The following is a 23,881-nucleotide window of genomic DNA, read 5'->3' as shown; positions in this document are numbered from 1 at the left end:
CACTTGGAGAGGGCCAACTTGTGAAGACCAGGGGCTGCCATTGCACTGCACCTCCTCCAGTGCCCTACATAAAGTGGGGATGTTACTCTGGGAAAAGTGAGTTCTCACCTCAGTTCTAGGGCAGTAGAAAAGGGGCTCTGTCCAGAGGGAAAGGCAGGCTAAGTGCTCTGCTGAAAGAGACTATTTGCAATATAGTAGGAAGAGCTCTAGCCTATAGGCGTTGCCTAAAAACAGTGGAGATCTTTGTGGAGAGCAATTAAGAGGTGGCTGGTAGGTTCATGACACAAACAAGGCAAGGCACCAGAAATTTAATAGAAAGAACCAAGGACAGAGATAGCCAAGAAGAGCCTACTTGGGATTACAGTCATCTCTGGAGGTCGATAAGAACGTGTACAGGGCTTCCCTGGTGGCGCAGTGGTTGAGAGTCCACCTGCCGATGCAGGGGACACAGGTTCGTGCCCCGGTCCGGGAAGATACCACATGCCACAGAGTGGCTGGGCCCATGAGCCATGGCCACTGAGCCTGTGCGTCTGGAGCCTGTGCTCCGCAACGGGAGAGGCCACGGCAGTGAGAGGCTCGCGTACCCCCCCCCAAAAAAAAAAACCCCAATGTGTACAGGTGCTAGCTGAGCAGCATTCAGGACAAACTTGAAGCATTCCCCAAGTTGCACACAGATACATCAACGTACAGCAGAAGCATCACTGGCACAAGGGGCTTACAAGCAACCTCTGACCAAACATTTGATTAAACAATAAACTGACTCAAGAGCAACTCTCAGGAAGTAAAATCACATTCATCCTGGCAGTCAAAAAGACTGAATGCCCAAGGCTGTACCCTCTCAGGAACAATCAGAGGGGAAAGTCCAAGCTACTAGTCCCTGGTTCAACATGTGGCAAATAAATATGAACTCCCTGAACTATGATAGCAGCACCCAAGCCACTCAAACATCCAATGGTAAAGGATAAAAATATAACTGGCTAATGGGACTTTAAGCATAGCCTCTGACCAATAAGTGACATTTAAAAGAGGAAAGATCTCTAATCAATAAGCTTAACTTCTAGCTTAAAAAACTAGGGGGAAAAAAAGGCAAAATAAACCCACAGGAAGAAAATAACGAAGACTAGAACATGAATAAATAAACTGGAGAATACAAAAGCAATTTTAAAAGCTTAATGAAATCAAAAGTTGGTTCACTGAAAAAAAAAAATCAACAAAATTGACAGGCCTTGAGCTAGACTGACCAAGAAACATAAGACTCAAATTATTGAAACCAGGAATGAAAGACGAGACATCACAACTGACTTTAAAGAAACAAAAAGAATTTTAAGACAAAAGTATAAACTTTATACCAATAAATAAGATAATTTAGATGAAATGAACAAATCACCAAAATGGACAAAAGAAGAAATAAAAAAATCTAAGTACACCTATTACAAGTAAAGTAACTGAATTAGTAATTTAAAATTTACCACAAAAAGTGACCTGTTGTAAATGGCTTCACTGGAGAAACCTACCAAACCTTCAAAGAAGAATCAATACCAATTCTTCACAAAAATTTTCAAAAAAATAGAAGACAAAAACACTTCCTAACTCATTCTATGAGACCAGTATTACCCTGATACCAAACCAAACAAAGCCATCACAAGAAGGGGAAAGAAAGAAAGATGACTAATTTATATTCCTTATGAATACAGATGCAAAAATCCTCTAAAAAATACTATCCAGCAACATATAAAAATTATACACCATGACCAAATGTTATTAATTCCAGATATGCAAGGTAGGTTTAGCATTCAAAAAATTAATGTAAAATATTAATAGAATAAAGGACAAAAACTCCAACAGATGGGGGAAAACCATTTGAAGAAATACAACATTTCATGATAAAAATGCTCAACAAACTAGCAATGGCAAGGAACCTCCTCAACCTGATAAATGACATCTACAAAAAACACAGCTAAAAATAACACTTAAAAATGAAGGACTAAATACTTTTTCTCTAAAATTTGAAACAAGACAAGGATGTCTGCCTTCATCTCTTCTCAACATCATGCTGGAGGTTCTAGCCAGGGCAGTTGCAAGAAAAAGAAATAAAAGGCATTCAAGACATTATATTTTAATAAGGGTCAATTCATCAAGATATAACTATTATATAATATATTCACTAAACAACAGAGTTCCAAATACATGATACAAATATTGATAGAAGTGAAGGAAGAAATAAACAATTCTACAACAATAGCTGGGAGACTTTAATACACCACTTCCAATAATGGACATCTAGACAGAAAAGCAATAAAAAAAACAGAGGACTTGAACAGCACTGTAAACCAACTGGACCTAACAGATATATATTGAATACTCTACCCCAAAATAGAAGAATACAAATTCTTCTCAAGTGTACATGGGATGTTATCCAGAATATGTCATGTTAGGTCACAAGACAAATCTCAATAAGTTTAAAAAGACTGAAATCATACAAAGTTATCTTCTCCAACCACAATGAAATAAAACTAGAAATCAATAACAGAGGAAACCAAAAGATTCACAAATGTGTGGAAATTAAACAACACATTGTTAACAACCAACAGGTCAAAGGAAATTAAACAACACACTCTAAAACAAGAAAAATTAGAAAATACTTAAGAGATAAATGAAAACAAAAACACAATATACCAAAACTTATGGGAGGCAGTGAAGGCAGTACTCAGGGAAATCTACAGCTATAAATGCCTACATTAAGAAGAAGATCTTAAGTCAATAACCTAACTTTACATCCTGAAGAACTAGAAAAAGAAGAGGAAACTAAACCTAAACTACTAGAAGAAAGAAAATAATAAAGATTAGACCAGAAATAAGAGACCAGAAAAAAAACAATAGATTCAAGAAAACCAAAAGTTGGTTCTTTGAAAAGATCAACAAAGTTGAAACCTTTAGCTAGACTGACAGAGAGAAGACACAAATAACTAAATCAGAAATGAAAGTGAGGACATTACTACTGACCTTATAGAAATAAGGACTAAACAGAATATGATAAACTGTGTGCCAACGAATTAGATAATGTAGATGAAACTGATAAATTCCTAGAAACACACCAATCACTAAAACGACTCAAGATGAAATACAAAATCTCAACAAACCTGTATGACAAATAGAGATTGAATCAGTAAGCAAAAACTTCCCCACAAGTCCAAAGCCAGCTGGTTTCAATGGCAAATTCTAACAAACATTTAAAGAAGAATTAACAACAATCCTCTCAAAAGCTCTTCCAAAAAAACAGAAAACAAAAAACAAAAGAGTAAGTAAAATGTTTAGGTTATAGCCATATAGTAAGCACCATAAGTTTGGGCTATTATTACTATTTACTATTAGTATTACTATTTACTATTACTACTATTACTATCATACAGCAAAAGGCTATTTATTCTCTTCTAAAAAAGTTCTACAAAGTAGACACTGTACAATCTCCCCTTGTTAATCATTACTAAGACATTTTTTTTCTTTTAAAGAGACAGCCTTTATTTTAAGGATTTTTACATTGAAGACTTCAAAAAGTGGTAGGTTTTTAGAACTTATTGACCTGTATTTAAAAGGAACTGTTGACAGAGATTCGCCAGAAATAATCTGAACAAGTGGGAAAATACAGTTAATACTACTGAAACCTACTAAAATAACTCCAGGACATACGGTTTGTCCGACATAACGATACCTCTAAATGCTGTCACCGATATGAAACTGAATGCTTCTTTTCTAAACACACAGTGGTATAATTAACAATATTCAATCACTTCTGTTCTTTCCTGAATATATAAAAATTAAAATACCAATTAAAAAACGAATATATTTTTCTCTTTCAATGTTTCTTACAGATACAATTTCAATATTTTCATTCAATAGTGGTGTGGTTTAAGAGACTTTTCATTCACAAGTCAAACAACAATCCACCCAAAAGGAACTGATAGTCTATAGGCTCATAGTGCAAATAAAGAGTTCAGGAATGCAGCAAGTGACCTTTCTAAAGTACAAAACGGATAAAATTCTTAGAAGGTACATGCAATAAGATCTACTAAGCACATGGCCATAGAACTAGAACATCTGATAATTTTCCTGGTGATTTCAATGGGACTCCAGCTGTTTCCAAACTCAACTTGAACTCTCATCTTAGGCTTCGTATTTTGCTTTTCCCGTTTCGCTAATGACACAAACATGATTCAAATCCCTGAAGTATTCATTATAGTCAAGGGCATATCCTACAACAAACTTGTCTGGAATTTCAAATCCAACAAAGTCTGGTCTATATCCAACACACTGAGGAGTCCTTTTCACCAGCAAGCCTGTAACCTTGACCATCTTCGGATTATGCTGCTTGACCAAGGAAAGCAAGGTTTGCATTGTTTTGCCAGTGTCAATTATATTTTCAACAATCAAGACATTCTTTCCAGTTAAAGTTGAGAGATATCTCCACCAATTACTTTTATGTCACCTGTTGACTGGTCATTACGGTAGCTCTTCAGTCTGATAAAATCTACAGTCACAGGTATAGATCTATCACTACTTCTGTTCAGTGCTTTGATGTAATCCAGCAGGTCAGCAAAGAATTTATAGCCCCCACTGAGCACACAGAGGGCCACGATGTGATGGCCTCCCATCTCCTTCATCACATCTCGAGCCAGTCATTCGGTCCTGTCCATAATTAGTCCATGAGGAATAAACACCTTTTCCAAATCCTCAGCATAATGATTAGGTATACAGAATAAATCTAGGTCATAACCTGGTGCATCATCACTAATCACGACGCTGGGGCTCCGGGTAGCCATAACGGAGCCGGGCGGCGCGCGGGCTGAGGGCAGTCTGGGGAGGAGGAAGCCGATGGCCAGGCCCAGCAGGAGGCAGAGGCGCGGCGGGAAGCGGCGCCGCGCGGGAAAGCAGAGTGGTCCGCGGGAGCACTCTTCCCCGCCGCAGCGCTCTTCCCCACCGCCAACGCTGCAGCTCTACTAAGACATTTTTAAGTGTTACATTTCTAACACACTGCTTCTAGAGAAATCTACATTCTATGCTAAATGGTATAGCAATATTACACAGACTCTGGAGACACAGACTCTGGAGTTGACTCCTAACTTTGACACTCTGTAGTTGTAGGACTCTTAGGTAACTTAACTGTGACTGCCTCCATTTCTTCTTCTATAAAATGGGGATAATAACAGTATACCCTTTCTTCACTGGGTTGCAGTGAGGTTTAAGTGTCTGGATGCATAGCAAGTGCAACATATATTTGCTATTATTAAACAATAATTTGTAAAATAGTAAGTTAATGTGTTAATTATATGCCACGTGCTATGATAAGCACTTAGTAAACATTATTACATTTTTTCCTTACAAAATCCCTACTGTACAGATGACAAGGGTTGAAAAGGGTTTACAAAGGTAAATATCTTGCCCTGTCATACTGCTATCAAGTGGCACAAATAGGATGCAAACCCAAATATTTCTGGACACAAAGCCAGAGCTCTTTACTTTTCAGAATGGATTCACCCCAACCTTTCCTCTCCAGGGCTAGTGACAAACAGGCATAATCAAGCACAGCATTCTTCTCCCTGATCCCAGAAGCACTGGTACAGTCTTCACTTTCTGAACACAGCCCTCCACACAGTTACTCTCAATAGAAAAGTTGGTATGAGGAATAAGATCAATTTGCAAACCTTGCTATTTAAACTGTCTCTCATACAAATAGAGGGAGAGTTTTATTTAAGGAAGATAGCCTTTATCACTCAAGTAATCAATCTATGATGAACCACAGGTAAAACATTTTTATATGTAAGGCTACTTAGAGAAATATTTCTTACAGAAAACTTAATTGATTTAAATAAAATTGAAGGCTCCTGTAAAAACAAAATATGATTTCCATACTCCTACAGAGACCCAAGGTTCTACAAAGGTGAGCCGCAACTCAAGGGAAGGTAAAGTCAGCTGGTCCCATATCCCAGTTTCAACCAGAACAACTTTGCTTTTTATCTATTCTACCTGTAGAACAGGGATTCTTCATAAATTTCATTTAGGGGGAGAAAGGTTCCTATTGCTAAATATTAATACTAAAAAACACTATTTTCTAAGATACTTGGAATTCACAAAACTATTATAAGCCCAGACTGTTCAAAACCTTTAAAAAATTCCATTTCTCTCTGATCAAGGAGAAAGAGTACTAATTACTCTGAACTAAATCAGAGTTAATAAAATCTATTGGTTAACCTGGAGTATACTAATTGACTACATGATGCTCCAGTTATTACAGCAAATACTAATAATTCTAACCAGAAGACTAATGACTAGGACTAATTTGGTCACATTTCTAGTCCCTGTCCTCACTAATTCCTCCTTCTTCTAGCTACATTGGCTACTCTCTTCCACAATTATAGGCTGAAAGCTGATTATGTATAATTCCTAAAGAAAAACAGTCTTTAAAATGGTAGGGTGGAGCACAATAAAGAGAAGGTCACCAAAATAGGTATAACCGTTCAGTCAAACTGTGGCCAGTGGACATATTTGTCAAATATTAACAGCCATCCTACTTGAACCCAGAGCTGGAAAATGCTTATGGACAAAAATTATGATGAGACTTTTGGATAGCTTAGCTACAATTCTAAAATTAAAAATAACAATAGAGGAACAGTTAAGAGTATTACGTAGTACAAAAACCCAGAGGAATATTACATAACCAATAACTAAAAATATTATAAGGCAAAAAGGGAAAGCTTTTATGAGATTTTGAATACTTAACAAGGTTAAAAATAGTTATTCACACAACTATGTAGAACATGAACATACAGAATAAGATATGTAGTACTGAAGTCAAAAGCCAGGATAGTGAGTGAAAATTTTTCCTTTTTTAAAAAATTCCCAAAAAGGAGTAGTAGAGGCTCAGAGAGAAGACATACCAAGAGAGTGAATGAGGAAGGCTCAGGACAGATGGAAATCCACACAAAAATGTAGAAAGGATCAAATATTCAAAGAGAATAGGATGGGCAGAAACCCAATGAATGAGGGGTACAGAAACCCAGAGAAAGAGGTTGAAAAGAAGTAGCCCACAGAGAGAGAAACAGATAGACAGACACCAGAGTTAAAGAGGAAAGAAATATGAGGGGGTGCTACAGACCAAGAGAATGGGATAGAAACCCAGAGACAGAAAGAGACAAAGAGCCCAGAGTGAAAGGGCCAGAAACCCAGAATGTGGACAGAGACTGAAGGAAAAGGAGGTAAAAAGCTTAGAAGAACAGAGTGATTGAAAATCATAGAGAAGAAAGAGAATCAGAGATGATGAAGATGATGAGAGGATTAAAAAATATTCCCATTTATATTTAAACATATCCACAGAACCTTACAAGAATTTCATGCCTATAATGATGAAACATTGAAATCTTCTCTTTCTCATCCTCACAATGCCGTCAACTCATTCTAATGGCCTCCTCACACCTCCTTTAGGCTCATGTTCTTACCAGAGATCTCCTGCTCAGAGCTTCCCCTAAGCAATCTGAAACCCCAAAAGAAACTCTTCACAGAGCTTCAAACCCCAGTCTCTTCAAAGAGGGTTCTTTTCACGGCCTTGCCCTAGACAAAACCTGGATCCAACCCAAAGGCACTGGTTTCCTTGCACCTCTCTCAAATGAAGCCTGCTCTCAACCCTCAACATATTCTAGGACAAGAGAGCAATACTGATAAACTGCTAGCTCTTTGCTCAAACAACATCACCTCTCCCTCCTTCCTGACTCCTAAGAGCTCTACAACATGACTACACACCCTATCTACCCAACCTTGTCAATGTCATCTCTCCACTTAAAGAGTCCCACCACCACCACCTACAAGTCTTACATGTATATGTCTACTGGGCATCTCTCTATTTGCATATCCCAGAGGCATTTCAAACTACTAGTTTATTATTTCCTCCCCCTAAACTCTTCTAATATATATACATAGGCAATATATAATGCTCTTCACAAGACATTTAGATCCCTTTCTAAACAGCAGCTCTGAGTTCACTCTCAGTAACCTACTCTTGGAGAGTTAGAACTAACAAACCTAAGCTCTCAAACCTAGAGCAGAATCCATTTTCTCATATGAGAAATATTAGTTTACTACCTGGTCTCTTGAGTGATGTTAGTCCTGCCAGAACAATTCAGAAGCAAGGAAGTGAAGATCATGAGTAGGGGAAGAAGAAATTATCATTTTGGTGGCTGGAAGATTATGGAAGTTCCTTAACCTATATACTTCTGCATATCTTTAGAAAGCCTTCCCTTTTTTGACAACGGAGGATCATTATTTTCAGCAACACATCACAACTTTTCTTCCTTTCTTTCTGTTCTCTTAATGGAGCTAGGCAAAATTAAAAGGGGTCTTTTTTTCACTTTGGAAAACTTACAACACTCAAGAGAAAGTTCTGAGATAAATGAAATACTAGAAAGTATATGTATTTCTTTTTTATAATAGAGAGAAGTGCATTGTCCTTCCGGTTATCTTCCCTTAATGACTTCTCAATTGCTCTTTATCTGTAAGACCATCTAAGATAAATAAGCAGCTCTGAAGAGCAGCAGGGAGGAAATCATCCTCTGCGGTACACAGATAACAGTCAGTCCATTGTCACTTCTTCTGCAGGATTAAGTAAGGGTAAGGGCAGATTGTGATGGGGGCTTCCACCAAACCAAAACCAGACAGGTAAGCCTTTAGGTGCTACCACAAAAGGTAGTCCTGAAAAGGTTTGTTCAAAAGGTTTGTGCTTCCCTTTCTGCTCTTTATCTTCGTAAGAATTAAATGAGTTAGTATTTGTAAAGCACTAAAACAGTGCCTGGCATACAGGAAAAGCTATATACATACACACACACACACATATATCTATATATATATATTTTTTTCTTTTCCACTATGGTTTATTACAGGATATTGGATATAGTTCCCTGAGCTATACAATATGACCTTGTTGTTTATCCAGGGAAAGCTATATAAATTAAGTAATCAAGAGAAGATGTTTAAGGGGCTTTGTAGGGAGGCCTTTGCAAATGAATCCACATGCAGTTCAGTGGTTCATGGAACAAATAGTTCTGACCTTTACGTTCCTCCCTGGGGTATTATAATGTCTAGCATTTAATAACAAAACCCATAGGGATGCGAAATTCCATTATAAGAGTGCTGTGCACACAACAGATGCTCCATAATTTTATTTGGGAAGGGACAGGAAAAAGTAAAAACATGTCAAAACAGGTAAGATCAAAGACATAACAGGCAGTTTGCTACATTAAAAAAAAAAAAAGGAGCATGAACCAAATAATGGGCTTTAGGAACAAAAGAGCTCAAATATTTGAGGGTTTATGGTCCTTAATACAAGCAGAGGCCATCATTTAAACTTAAAAAAAAAAATTAAAAAAAAAACACCTAAGAAATGAGAGTCACTAAAGGGCCAATCTGCTAATTATGGTTGTTAGAACATTAGCTATCATATACACACACGCACTTGCATGCGCGCAACAACTATATATCTGTAGGCATGTATATCATAATTCTGGCTTAATACATAGGTATTTTCCCATATTACAGGCTCTGTCATGAAAAAAGAATTTCTAAGAAAATAATCTCAATAAAAGTTAATGGGGGAAAAAAAAAGTTAATGGAAAATGATTAAATGGTACACTGGGAAATATGTGAGTAAAAAGAACTGGGCTAGAAATCAAGAGGTATTATGGATCTAAGGGCTTTGGGACAGTATAAGCACGGTATGTGAGGTCCAAAAATATCAAATGAACTTATCCAAAGTAATGTTTATTTAGCCAAAAAGATGAAGTGCTTATTACTTGCCCTCCCCCTTACCCCAAACCAGTGAAGGAAGACTGAATCTGGGAAGAAGGAACAGTGAACAGACAGAAAGAAAAAGACCATGGTAAAACAGAAGAAACTGGTTTTCTATGCTTCCAACTCCCGTGAGTACAGTGACATTAGCCATTGCATCTTCTAAAGAGAAAGACCAAGGGGGTCGGGGTAGGGGGCAAGGGGGATCCAAAGCATGAAATCTTCTTTAATTATCCTTTGCTTTCACAGAATTAAATGTGATCATAAATAGTGATCACTTATTAAGAAGTTCTGTAATATTATATCTTTTCCAAATTTTTCCCTAGCCAAGGATAGGTTAAACATGCTTCCCAATGTTTAAGTCTCATTCTGGTCCTACCAAAGTCCTCCTGCTTCCCTTTCCCCTCCAACACTTCCACTTAACAATATGACATCATTTTCCTCCCTCCAATAAACAGGTGAACTATCATGGGGCTCCAGAAGCACATAAGGAACACAAAAGGTTTTAAAATATATACATATTTGCTTTAGAACTGAAGACAAGTGTTTTAAAAAGAAGAAAATTCTTAAAAATTAATCCCCTCTATCATTTCATTAACATTTTCCTGATATAACTAATGATATTCAATAATCATATCTTGAGGTCAGAATCACTAGGGCCTGTGTTTTGGAATACTTCCATTCAATGAGCAAAGCTGTTTCAAGGGGAAGGGGGGATATGGACTATTTCTAGAAAAATAACAAGTCTATCACAATATTCAGTATCAACGTTCTACAAGACTTACCTTTTCACCACTTGAGTAGAAGAAATAACGCAATCGGACTATGTTACAGTGATCTAGCTTTCTCATGATTTGGAGCTCTCGGTTCTGAAAAGGAAACACATGAAAATATTTTTTAAAGGATAACTGCTATTCATATTGACTAAGATGCTTCTGAAATAACATTAAGCACTAAAAAGAGCAGGCTATAGATATGTTACTAAAAAGTATCATCTATAGACCAGTCTGTGAACTATTTATTACTGTTCTGCAATAAGATAAATATAGAAATTGAGAATAAGTGTTCAGACTCTTTTATTGCAATGTGAAAGAATAATTTGATATCTATGAATCTTATAATTAAAAGTGGGGCCTATAGTTTGTATTTTCTTAAAATTCACTTTTCTCATAATTCATTTTTATTGTATTTTATAAAAAATATCAGTCTTCAATGAATTGGAAATTTTTAAAACCAGTAAGTACCTCACTACAAATAGCTTGAGAAGCACTGGTCTACAGTATGTAAGAGTTATCTGAAAGAAGCTATTATTACTATAATTTTTGCAACTATAATAAAAATCAAACTTCTCACCAAACAAATAAATTTGGGTGCCAAGAAAACTCTCACAAGCCCTATTATTTTCCAAGATACAGTGAAAACTCTGAGCGTTAGCCCCATTAGAAGGGCTCAGTTGCCAGAGTTAAAATATGACATGCTGGAAATTGTACAGTCCTGGTAAATTTATAGATTCTACAAATAATATTCCCTTTGGGGAGTTTCAAAATTATGCTTCAAGAAAATAAAACATTAAATAATATGACAACTTCCTAACACCATGAATTTTGCAGTAATAAATTTGAAGAGTACATGTATATTTACAACAATTCCAACCATTATACTTAGCTGTCAGAAATCCAGTTAATAAAGTCCAAATTATATAACACAGAGAAAGAATACCAAAATGTCTGTTAAGCGGACAGAAAACATACAATTTCAATTAAAATGGTGATTTAGAAGAGCTAGAAACATAAAGTACATACCTGGGAATTTGGAAGGTAAATAATGTTATGGTTAGAAAACAAGGCCAAAATATAGAGGGGTGGGGGGTGTACTGCGGACAAAGAGCCTAATAAGCAGAACCGTCCTAGAGCAGAGTGGGCTCCAGTTCTTGGAAGATGGTAGCAGAAATAAGCAAATGTTCCTCCTCCTCTAGAAACTTCCAATAGACTCTATGATGGTTCTAGCATGTCCTCTAAAAGGAAATAGGAAACTCAAGATGACTCTCCTTCTGTCCCTTTAAACTGACTATGAGAGCTGGGCTTATGTACACAGTGATATTTAAAATCCTTTTATAAAATATCCATCTTTCACTCCATTACTTGTTATAAAATGTTTATAGCTGAAGCAATAAACAGAAACTTAAGAGAGTACAGTATACTTGCTTTAACAAAAATAATAACTTGTATCAGACTCTGAGTTTTGACTGTTACAGAGAAGGACACAGAAAATTTTACAAATTTCAAAACTTTCCATTTCTTCCAAATTGAAGCTATTTCTGAAGTAGGCTATACTTTGCCAATTCACATCTAAGTAGCTAGTTTTGTGGGAGAACTGCTAGTAAGCTAAGACTCACTCTTCTCAGATATTAAGATTGTTTTTAACATAGACACCCATGTTAAAATAAGCTATCTATTTTTCCGGACTCATTAACCAAGGTAACAGAGAACTATTAAATTCCCAGATAACAGAAGTTGTGTTAAGGTTATGCATATGATCTTTTATCAAAAAGAATGCATAAGTGAAGCAAGTACAAGGACCAAATATTCATCTAGGGACTTCCCTGGTGGCACAGTGATTAAGAATTCGCCTGCCAATGCAGGGGACACGGGTTTGAGCCCTGGTCCAGGAAGATTCCACATGCTGCAGAGCAACTAAGCCCGTCCACCACAACTACTGAGCCTGCGCTCTGGAGCCCGTGAGCCACAACTACTAACCCTACGTGCCGCAACTACTGAAGCCCACACGCCTAGAGCCCGTGCCCCACAACAAGAGAAGCCACTGCAATGAGAAGCCCACCCAACACAGTGAAGAGTAGCTCCCACTCACCACAACTAGCGAAAGCCAGTGCACAGCAATGAAACACCAAACACAGCCAAAAAAAAATTTCCCTAAAAGATCCAAAATATAAATTTCATAGAGCAATATTTTAAATTATTAATCAAGCCAATATTAGACAAAGTTCATATCTGAGATGAATTTAATACACAACTATCCCAAGCCTAACCATTTTTACTGAGTCATTCTTTATTAGTACACTAATGACATACTAATTCTACAGAAAAAAATTGTTATTCTACAAATACAGTGCGCCTATTCTGTGACAGGCATCATTTACAGTATTAAGGATATGGCAGTGAACAAGACTAACAAAGTTCTTATCCTCATGAAACTTTCAGTCTATGGAGGACAGGGAGGAATAAACAATATATTTTCATGTAAAGTAAGAGGATAGATCATGATAGAGAGAAAGGGTTATTATTTTAGATACGGAAGTCAGAGTAGACCTCACAAAGAAGGTAAGATCTGAACACAAATCTGAATGATATAATAATGAGAACCATGTGAGGATATGGGGGAAGAGCACTACAGTTACAGGGAACTCCAAATATAAATGCCTAGAGGTGGGCTTGGTATATTCAAAAATAGCTAGAAGAATAATGTGATTGCAACATGTTGAGTAAAGGAAGAGGCGGGAGACAAGTACAGAGAGAGGCAGGTGGTATGTCATATAAACTCTTATTAATAATGGTGAGAAACTGAATTTCACACTAAATGTAAAGGAAAGCCAATGAGGCCAAGAAAATGACATAATCAGACTTACATTTTTAAATGATCATTCCAAAAACTAAAAATAAATTTGGGGGAGAAAGTGGATCAAGAGTTCTGTTTGAAATCCTTATTAGACATCCAAGTGAAAACACTGAGGCTCAAGGTAGAAGGTGGGGCTGGAAATATATGTCTGGAAGTCATCGCATAAAGGGGACTCAAAGCAAGGGGACCTAATAATATCACCTAGGGAAGAAGTTTAGAAAAATACATATATATATTCATATATCTATATATCTATATCTGTCTATTTATCTATCTACCTACCTACCTACCTATCCATCCATCCGTTCATCTGTCTGTCCGTCCACAGGTATAAAAAGGAGTAAATCAAGTGAAGTAATCAGTGAAGCAGGATGAAAAGCAAGAGAGAAGATTACCTTAGAAGCCAAGTAAAATAAGTTTTCAGGAAAAGGCCCTGACCATTTATATCAAAAGCTGCTGAAAGGCTGATTAAGATGAAAATAGAAGACAACTGGATATGGCAAATGCAGGATGTTAGTGACTCTTACAAGAGTGATTTCAGTGGTGACAAAAGTCTGACTACAGTGAATTAAATTGGGGTTGGGAGACAAGGGAAAGAACTAAGAAGTCAGAAAGTTCAAAGAGAAATGAGATTTTCAGCTCTAGCGGAATGAAGAAATCAGCAAATTCACTCCCCCAAAACACCTGTAAAAAGAACTGCATTGTAGAAAACAATCATTTCAGGGCTCAGGAAATCAACCAAAAGCAACAACAAATCAAAAAGCATTTATTCAAGAAACATTGCTAGATACTGGAGTTATGACAGTGGGGGCTGGTGACCTTCTTGCTAGGGAATACTACCTTCCCCCACAATCACCTCCCAGCTCAGCCCACAGCTCTGCTACCCTGAGGATTCAACACCAGGTGGAGAAAATGACAGACTGGCAGAACACTAAGAAATATAACAGGGAGATCCTGAAAATGGAGAGGCTAAATAAGCTCTGCACATACCCTTGGGCTGATTTAGAGGCTGTGCACATATGCATGGGAGATCCAAGAAGGCCTTTGGAGAAAGTAAAAGCTGAGGCTGACTTAAAAACTGCCTGAATTTTTAATGTACAGAACCCGTGTACAGAAGCATCCAAAAAATGATGGAAGCTTTATAAACTCAAAATGTTTGAACATAATCTCTAACCAATAACTGGCTGACCACTAAGCCATGCAGACAAAGAGTAACTCCTAAGAAATGAGGAGAAAAAATTAAAATTAGAATAAAAATTTAACACAGAATTCAGGGGCTTCAAACTGGGGAGGAGAAAGATTCTATAGATTAGCTGCAGGTAAGTTACAAAAAAAAAAGAAAAAGAAAGAAAACCCGCAAAACAAGTTTCAGGGCGAATAAAAAAAAATTAACAGAATCCAGAGTTGCTACAATATATTATCCAACATTTCCAACTGTCCAAGAAAATTGTGAGACCTGCAAACAACAGGAAAAGTTGACCTACACTCAGGTAAAAAAGAAAAGGATACCATTTATCATACTTTACCATTTATCATACTTTAGTTATACTCCAATAAAACTGGTAGAATAAAAAAAAAAAAAAAAAAAAAAAAAAAAAAAAAAAAGAAAAGGAGCCAACAGAAACTGACTCTGGGTAGACACAGCTGTTGGATTTAGCAGACAAGAATACAAAGCAGGTATTATGTTCAAAGAATGTTAAGCTTCTTGACACTGGCCTTGGCAATGATTTTTTAGATTTGACACCAAAAGCAAAGGCAACAAAAACAAAAATAAACAAGTGGGACTACCTCAAATTAAAAACCTCTGCACGGCAAACTATCAACAAAATGAAAAGACAACCTATGGAATGGGATAAAATATTTGCAAATCATGTATTAGATAAAATATATAGAACTCATACAACTCAACAGCAAAATAAAGAACAAAACAAAACAAACCTCAAATAATCTGATTTAAAAATCGGCAAAGGACCTGAACAGGCATTTTTCCAAAGAAGACATACAGATGGCCAACAAGTACATGAAAAGATGCTCAACATCACTAATCATCAGGCAATGCAAATCAAAACCACACCTGTTAGAATGGATATTATCAAAAAGGCAAGAAATAACCAGTGTTTGTGAGGATGCAGAGAAAGGGAACCTTGGAAATGTACACTGGTGCAGCCACTATGGAAAATAATAGTACACTGGTGGAAATGTACACTGATGCAGCCACTATGGAAAATAGTATGGAGGTTCCTCAAAATATTAAAAATAGAACTATTTGAGGAGCTTTTTATGGAAATGTTACCATTTTGACCTCTATTATTTCAGTATATCATTGTAATGAATAAAGAGCTAAAAGCAGAAAAAAAAAAAAAAACAACTATCAAAGGATCCAGCAATTCCACTTCTGGGTATATATCCAAAGAAAATGAAATGACTATCTCAAAGAGATACCTGTACTGCCATGTTCACTGCAGTATTATTTACAACAGCCCAAGACATAGAAGCAATCTAAGTGTCCATCAACAGCTGAATGGATAAAGAAAATGTGTGTGTGTGTGTGTGTGTGTGTGAGAGAGAGAGAGAGAGAGAGAGAGAGAGAGAGAGAGAGAGAGGAGAGAGAGAGAGAGAGCGAGCATTATGCTAAGTGAAGTAAGTCAGACAGAGAAAGACAAACACTGTACGATAACACATGTGGAATCTAAAAAAGCCCAACTCATACAAACAGACTAGAAAGGTGGCTGCCAGAGGCTGGAGGTTGGGGGAAAGGAGGAGCTGGTCAAAGAATATAAACTTCAAATTATAACATAAACAAGTTTTGAGAATTTCATATACAGTATGACTATAATTAATAATACTTATTGTATATCTGAAAGTTGCTGAGAGAGTAGACCTTAAATGTTCTCACTACAAAAAAGAAATAGTAATTACAAGCCGTGACATGTTAGCAGATGCTATGATGGTAATCATTTTGCTATATATAACTGCATGAAATCAAAATGTTGTACCTTAAATTTACACAATATTATACATCAATTGTATCTCAATAAAGCTGAAAAAAATTTTAATATATACTAAATAAATTAATATGTTCAAAGAATTAAGGGAACTTATATTTTAAAAATTAAAGAAAAATATGATGACAACTATACAAGTAGAAAACTTCAATAAAGAAATATTAACATTTAAAACCTGGAAATACTAGAGATGAAAAGTGTAACAAATAAAAGATTCACTATGGGCTCAAGATAAGATTTGAGGTGACATTAAAAAAAAAATCTGTGAACTTGAAAACAGAGAATTAGAAATTATTCCATTGAAAAACCAAAGAGAAAAATAAGACAGCAGAAAAATGAACAGGGCCTCAGAGACCTGCTGTAGGATAATGTCACACCTACCAAACAACTAGAAATATGTATAAAGGCAATCAGAAAAAAGACCTACCAAAATATGGCTAAAGGCAACATCAGAAAAGAGGAAAAAGAAAAAGGAGAAAAAATATATTTGAAGAAGTAATTGCTGAAAACTTCCCAAATTTGATGAAAAACACTAATCTACTGAACCATAAAGCTTAATGAACCCCCAACAGAATAAACACAAAAAGATTCACATGGAGGCACAGCACTTTTGAACTGAAGCCACAAAAGAAGAATAATGAAAGCAGTAAAAGAAAAATGATTCAGCATATACACGGGGAAAACAATATAATTAACAGCTGACTAATCATCGAACTAATGGAGGCTAGAAAGCAATTAAAAAAAAAATCCAAATGCTGAAAGAAAAATAATAAACCCTGTCAACCAAGAATGCTATATACAAAAAAATTATTCTTCAAACAGGAAAGGAAAAATAAAAACATCCTCAGATTTTTTTTTTAAATGGTGAATATTCTATGGCAGAAGGCCTGTCTTTTAAAAATACTAAAGCAAGTCTCTCAGGCTGAAATGACACCAGAAGGTAATTCAAATACACAAGGAGAAATAAGACCACTACAAATGGTAAATATAAATGGGAAAATAGAAAAAACTACACATTTTTTCTTTTCTTAATTTCATCAGACATAAACTCTACAAAGCAATTATGATAACAGTGTGTTAGTAGGCTTATAACAGAAATAGATATAATACATACGACAATAATAGCAGGAAGGAGAGAGCAGAAAAGGTATTTTGGAAAAAAGGTGCTATATTTTACTGGAATTAAGTCAGTAACTAAACTGAAGCAGACTGTGATAAACTGAAATGCACACTGCAATTCCTAAAGCAGCCACTAAGAACATAATTTTTTTAATATTGAAAATCAACACCGGGGGCTTCCCTGGTGGCGCAGTGGTTGAGAGTCTGCCTGCCGATGCTGGGGACACGGGTTCGTGCCCCGGTCCGGGAAGATCCCACATGCCGCGGAGCGGCTCGGTCCGTGAGCCATGGCCGCTGAGCCTGCGCGTCCGGAGCCTGTGCTCAACGGGAGAGGCCACAACAGTGAGAGGCCTGCGTACCGCAAAAAAAAAAAAAAAAATCAACACTGAACCTAAAATGGTACACTAAAAAAGTTGTTCAACACAAAGGGAGGCAATAAATGAGAACGGAGGAACAAAAACAACACGAGAGATACAGAAAACAAAGAGCAACATGCAGGGGTAAATCTAGTCATATGAAAAACTATGTAAAATGTGATTAAGCATACAGTCAAAGGCAAAGATTGTCAGACTGGAGAAGAAAGCAAGCTCCAACTATATTCTTTCTACAATAGGCACGCTTTAGATTCAGATTCAAAGACATAATAACTTGAGCATAAAATGATGGAAAAACATATGCCATGAAAACAGCAACAAAAGAGATCTGGAGTGGAAATGTTATTAGCAAAGTAAATTTTAAGAGAGATAAGAAATATTCCCATTTCCTACCAGATAAAGTCTAAATCACTTCATAATCTCGTCCCTCTTTATCAACTCAATCTTACCCTCTGCTCAAGGCCAATGAGATCATAACTAGATCCCACTTCTCACTCTTCTTGAGTATATTACTTCACTCCCAGTTCTAAGCCACTGATCACACTTAGCATCACTGGAATGTCTCTACCCTCCCTCCCTCCTACATATATTCTACCCATCCTTTAAGTTCCTATTTAACCCCCACCTCTTCAAGGCCATCTCCAGCTGCCCCCACTCACACTAATCTTTTCCAGTATCTGAATTCCTGTAGCACCTAAGAATTATTTTGGAATTTATTATATACTCTATTAGCTTTGTTTTATTTTACAACTATAGTTCAGTGCTGTTATATAAAACACTGCTTTTCAAAAAGCAGCTTATAAAAATCATATATATCACTGGAGATACACACACACACACACACACACACACACACACACACACACACACCCCTTGCCCAACTAGCTTACTATAAGTGCCTTTAGAGCAAAATATGAATTTTGTGTCTTTCTATATCACCCACAGGGTTCTCAAAGCCTAGCCAAATTAATAGTTTCACTTGCTAGTTCATCTAATCTCCTTATTTTCTAGACAATGGAGTAGCCAGGGCTTGGTCTCTCACCTCTTTTTAGCTATCTCAATTATCTCTTCCAGTCTCAGGGCTTTAAAGGCTGATGACTCCCAATTTTATATTGCCAGACCAGATCTTTCCTATGTTAATACTCCAGAATCTTCTAGCCAACTGCCTACTTGACAATTCTTCTAATATACATCTCAACTTGACATATCATGAGTAAAATTCCTGATCTTCCTTAAACCTGTTCAACTCATAGCTTCCCTGTCTCAATTATCGACAATTCCACTATTCCAGCTGTGCAGGCCAAAAATTTGAAATCTTGATTCCTCCTTCTCTCTGACCTCACCTTCAATCTGTCAAGAAATACTGTTGGCTCCACCTTCAAAATATTTCCAAGATCCCAGCAACTGCACTGTGAAGCAATTTAATAGAAATGGAAATTTATGTTCATACAAAAAACCTACAGTTGAATGTTCATAGCTGAATTCAGAATAGCTACCAGATGTCTTTCAATGGGCGAATGGATAAACAAATTGTGGTATATACATACTATGGAATGCTAGTTAGTAATAAGAAAAGAGAACCAATTATTGATACATGCAACAACTTTGATGAATCTCCAGAGAATTATGCTGAGCAAATAAAGCCAATCTCAAAAGGTAACACACTGTATATGACTTCATTTATATAGCATTCTTCAAATAACGATATTACAGAAATGGGGAACAGATTACTGATTGTTGCAAGGGGTTAAACTAGAGGTTAGGAGTGGAAAGATGGTGGGGAGACAAATGAGTATGGTTATAAAAGGGCAGTAAGAGGGTCCTTGTGATGGTGGAACTGTTCCATATCTTGACTGTAGTAGTAAATACACAAACCTACACATATAATAAAATTGGGGAGAATTAGAAAATACACACAAACGTACAGAGTAGTAGAAGAAGATGTGGAGATGTCATACAGAGTGAAGTAAGTCAGAAAGAGAAAGACAAATACCGTATGCTAACACATATATATGGAACCTAAGAAAAAAAAAATGTCATGAAGAACCTAAGGGTAAGACAAGAATAAAGCCACAGACATACTAGAGAACGGACTTGAGGATATGGGGAGGGGGAAGGGTGAGCTGTGACAAAGCGAGAGAGAGGCATGGACATATATACACTACCAAATGTAAGGTAGATAGCTAGTGGGAAGCAGCCGCATAGCACAGGGAGATCAGCTCGGTGGTTTGTGACCACCTAGAGGGGTGGGATAGGGAGGGTGGGAGGGAGGGAGACGCAAGTGGGAAGAGATACGGGAACATATGCATATGTATAACTGATTCACTTTGTTATAAAGCAGAAACTAACACACCATTGTAAAGCAATTATACTCCAATAAAGATGTTAAAAAAAAAGAGCATTAAAAAATGAATAATAAAAGTAAAATATATTTTATTTTTCGTATTCTTAATTGATCTAACATATAACCATTTGTTCAAAATAATAACAGCAACAATGCATTCAGTGATGATATCTTACAGATTAGTGATATTAATGACAGCAACGTCATATGGAATGGAAAGGAGGAACTGGGAATACTCTGCCCTGAGGTACTTTCACTATCAGTGAAGTAGTATAGTGTTAATTGAAAATGGACTTCAAAAAGTAGTAAAATGGGGCTTCCCTGGTGGCGCAGTGGTTGAGAGTCCGCCTGCCAATGCAGGGGACACGGGTTCGTGTTCCGGTTTGGGAAGATCCCACATGCCGCGGAGCGGCTGGGCCCGTGGGCCATGGCCGCTGAGCCTGCGCGTCTGGAGCCTGTGCTCCACAACGGGAGAGGCCAAAACAGTGAGAGGCCCGCGTACCGCAAAAAAAAAAAAAAAAAAAAAAAAAAAAAGCAGTAAAATGTACATTGTAGACTCAAGTATAACTACTAAATAAAGTTAAAAAGAAAAGTGTAATAGATATGCTAAGAGAGGAGAAAAAACAGAATCCTATAAAATGCTCAGTCAAAAACAGAGGAAGCAAAAAACCAGCAAGACAAAATAAAGAACAAGTTCAATGAATAGAAACAGTAACAAATATGGTAAAAATATGATTCAACTATATCAATAATCTCTTTAAACATCAAAGGCCTAAATATACCACACGAAAGACAGAGACTATCAGTGGATTAAAAAAAAAAACACGAAAAAACATTAAAGTTGCACAATGTTATAAATCAATTACATCACAATTTAAAAACATAAAAATAATTTAAAAAATAAGTTTTAAAAAGACCCAACTCTATATAATCTAAAAGAAACCATTTAAAATTCAAAGACACAGATACATTAAAAGTAGGGATGGAAACATCAGGAAAACTACAGACCAGTATCCCTGATAGATACTGATGCAAAAACCCTCAACAAAATACTAGCAAACCAAACTCAAAAGTTCATTGAAAGGATTATATACCTTATAAACATTACCAAGTTTTTTTTTAAACTTGTATACAGCAAAGTGATTCAATTATACATATACACGTATCTATTCTTTTTCAAATTCTTTTCCCATTTAGGTTGTTACATAATATTGAGCAGAGTTCCCTGTGCTATACAGTGGGTCCCTGTTGGTTAACCATTTTATTTATTTATTTTTAAATTGGAGTATAATTGCTTTACAATGTTGTGTTAGTTTCTGCTGTACAATGAAGTGAATCAGCTATATGTATACATATATCCCCTCCCTCCCAGTACCCCCCATCTCACCCATCTAAGTCATCAAAGAGCAACAAGCTGAGCTCCCTGTGCTATACCACAGCTTCCCACTAGCTATTTTACACATGGTAGTGTATTTATGTCAAACCCAATCTCCCAATTCATCCCACCCTCCCCTTCTCCTGCTGTATCCACATGTCCATTCTCTATGTCTGTGTCTCTATTCCTGCCCTGCAAATAGGTTCATCTGTACAATTTTTCTAGATTCTACATATATGCGTTAATATACTATATATTTTTTTCTCATTCTGACTTACTTCACTCTGTATGACAGACTCTAAGTCCGTCTGCATCTCTACAAATGACCCAATTTCGTTCCTTTTTATGGCTGAGTAACATTCCATTGTATATATGTACCACATCTTCTTTATCCATTCATCTGTCGATGGACATTTAGGTTGCTTCCATGTCCTGGCTATTGTAAATGGTGCTGCAATGAACATTGGGGTACATGTGTCTTTCTGAATTATGTTTTTCTCAGGTTACATGCCCAGTAGTGGGATTACTGGGTCATGTGGTAGTTCTATTTTTAGTTTTTTAAGGAACCTCCATACTGATCTCCATAGTGGCTCTATCAATTTACATTCCCACCAACAGTGCAAGAGGGTTCTCCTTTCTCCACACCCACTCCATTTTAAATACAGCAGTGTGTACATGTCAATCCCAAACTCCTTAACTATCCCTACCCCTCACCCTTTCCTCTGGTAACCGTAAATTTGCTCTAAGTCTGTTTCTGTTTTGCAGATAAGTTCATTTGTATCATCAGACAAGTTCATTTGTATCATTTCTTTTTAGATTCCACATATAAGCGATATCATGCAATGTATCTCTTTCTCTGTCTGACTTAACTTCACTCAGTATGATAATCTCTAGGTCCACCATGTTGCTACAAATGGCATTATTTCATTCTTTTTAATGGCTTAGTAATATTCTGCTGTATATATGCACCACATCTTCTTTAGCCACTCCTCTGTTGATGGACATTTAGGTTGCTTCCATGTCTTGGCTATTGTAAACAGTGCTGCAATGAACACTGGGGTGCATGTATCCTTTTGGACCATGTTTTTCTGCAGATATATGCCCAGGAGTGTAATGTAAATTGGCACAGCCACTATGGAGAACAGTATGGAGGTTCCTTAAAAAACTAAAAATAGAGCTACCATATGATCCTGTAATCCTACTCCTGGGTATATCTCTGGAGAAATACCAAGTTTTATACCTGGAATGCAAGGGTGGTTCTACATATGGAAATCAATCAATGTAATACATCACATTAGCAACATGAAGGACAAAAATCAAATGACCATCTCAACTGATACAGAAAAAGCATTTAACAAAATTCAACATTCTTTCATGATAAGAATGCTCAACAAACTAGAAATAGAAGAAAACTGCCTCAACATAATAAGTTGTATGTGAAAAGCCCACAGTTAACATCATACTCAATGTCAAAAAACTTAAAGCTTCCCCTCTAAAATCAGGAACAAGGCAAGGATGCCCTCTCTTGCCACTACTATTAAAACAGTGTTTGAAACCCTAACCAGAACATTTACAAAAGAAAAATAATAAAAGACATTCAAATTGGAAAAATAAGTAAAATTATTTCTGTTTACAGATGAGATGATCTTACATGTAGAAAAACCTGAAGAATTAAAAACAAAAAAACCCCACAAAGCCCTGTTAGAAATAAGAAACGATTTCAGCAAAGTTTTAGGATACTAAAACAAAATGAATACAAAAATTGATTGTATTTCTATAAACTAACAATGACCAATCAAAAAAGAAAGCAATCGGGCTTCCCTGGTGGTGCAGTGGTTGAGAATATGCCTGCTGATGCAGGGGACACGGGTTCGTGCCCCAGTCCAGGAAGATCCCACATGCTGCGGAGCGGCTGGGCCCGTGAGCCATGGCTGCTGGGCCTGTGCGTCCGGAGCCTGTGCTCCGCAACGGGAGAGGCCACAACAGTGAGAGGCCTGCGTACCGCAAAAAAAAAAAAAAAAGTAACTTCATTTACTATATATAGCGCCAAAAAGGACAAAATACTTAGGAAAAAACCTAACCAAGGAGGTAAAAGACTTGTACACTGAGAACTATGAAACACTGCCAAAAGAAATCAAAGATAGAAATAAGTGGAAAGACCTCACGCTCATGGACTGGAAGACTTAATAACATTAAAATGTCT

At 36.7% G+C, this 23,881-nt stretch overlaps 2 protein-coding genes across 5 annotated transcripts in view; both read right to left on the bottom strand.

Moving 5' to 3' along the window:
• GSK3B (glycogen synthase kinase 3 beta) overlaps nt 1–23,881 on the bottom strand; it is a 201,696-nt gene that overhangs the window by 94,253 nt on the left and 83,562 nt on the right. For all 4 annotated transcript variants that reach the window (XM_079923165.1, XM_079923167.1, XM_079923164.1 and 1 more), the window contains exon 3: nt 10,614–10,697. In XM_079923165.1, coding sequence (XP_079779291.1) covers nt 10,614–10,697 — 84 coding nt within the window. The remainder of the gene's footprint in view (nt 1–10,613; nt 10,698–23,881) is intronic.
• Nucleotides 732–10,602, bottom strand: LOC307187310 (hypoxanthine-guanine phosphoribosyltransferase-like). Its single transcript, XM_079923168.1, is given in 3 exon segments — nt 732–4,457; nt 4,460–4,673; nt 4,677–10,602. Coding segments are annotated over 3 exon segments (651 nt in total). The 5' UTR covers nt 4,818–10,602; the 3' UTR covers nt 732–4,161.

The sequence above is a fragment of the Stenella coeruleoalba genome (genome assembly GCF_951394435.1).
Source record: "Stenella coeruleoalba genome assembly, chromosome: 5".
In the NCBI taxonomy this organism is placed as follows: domain Eukaryota; kingdom Metazoa; phylum Chordata; class Mammalia; order Artiodactyla; family Delphinidae; genus Stenella; species Stenella coeruleoalba.
This window is presented reverse-complemented; position numbering and strand designations above follow the sequence as displayed.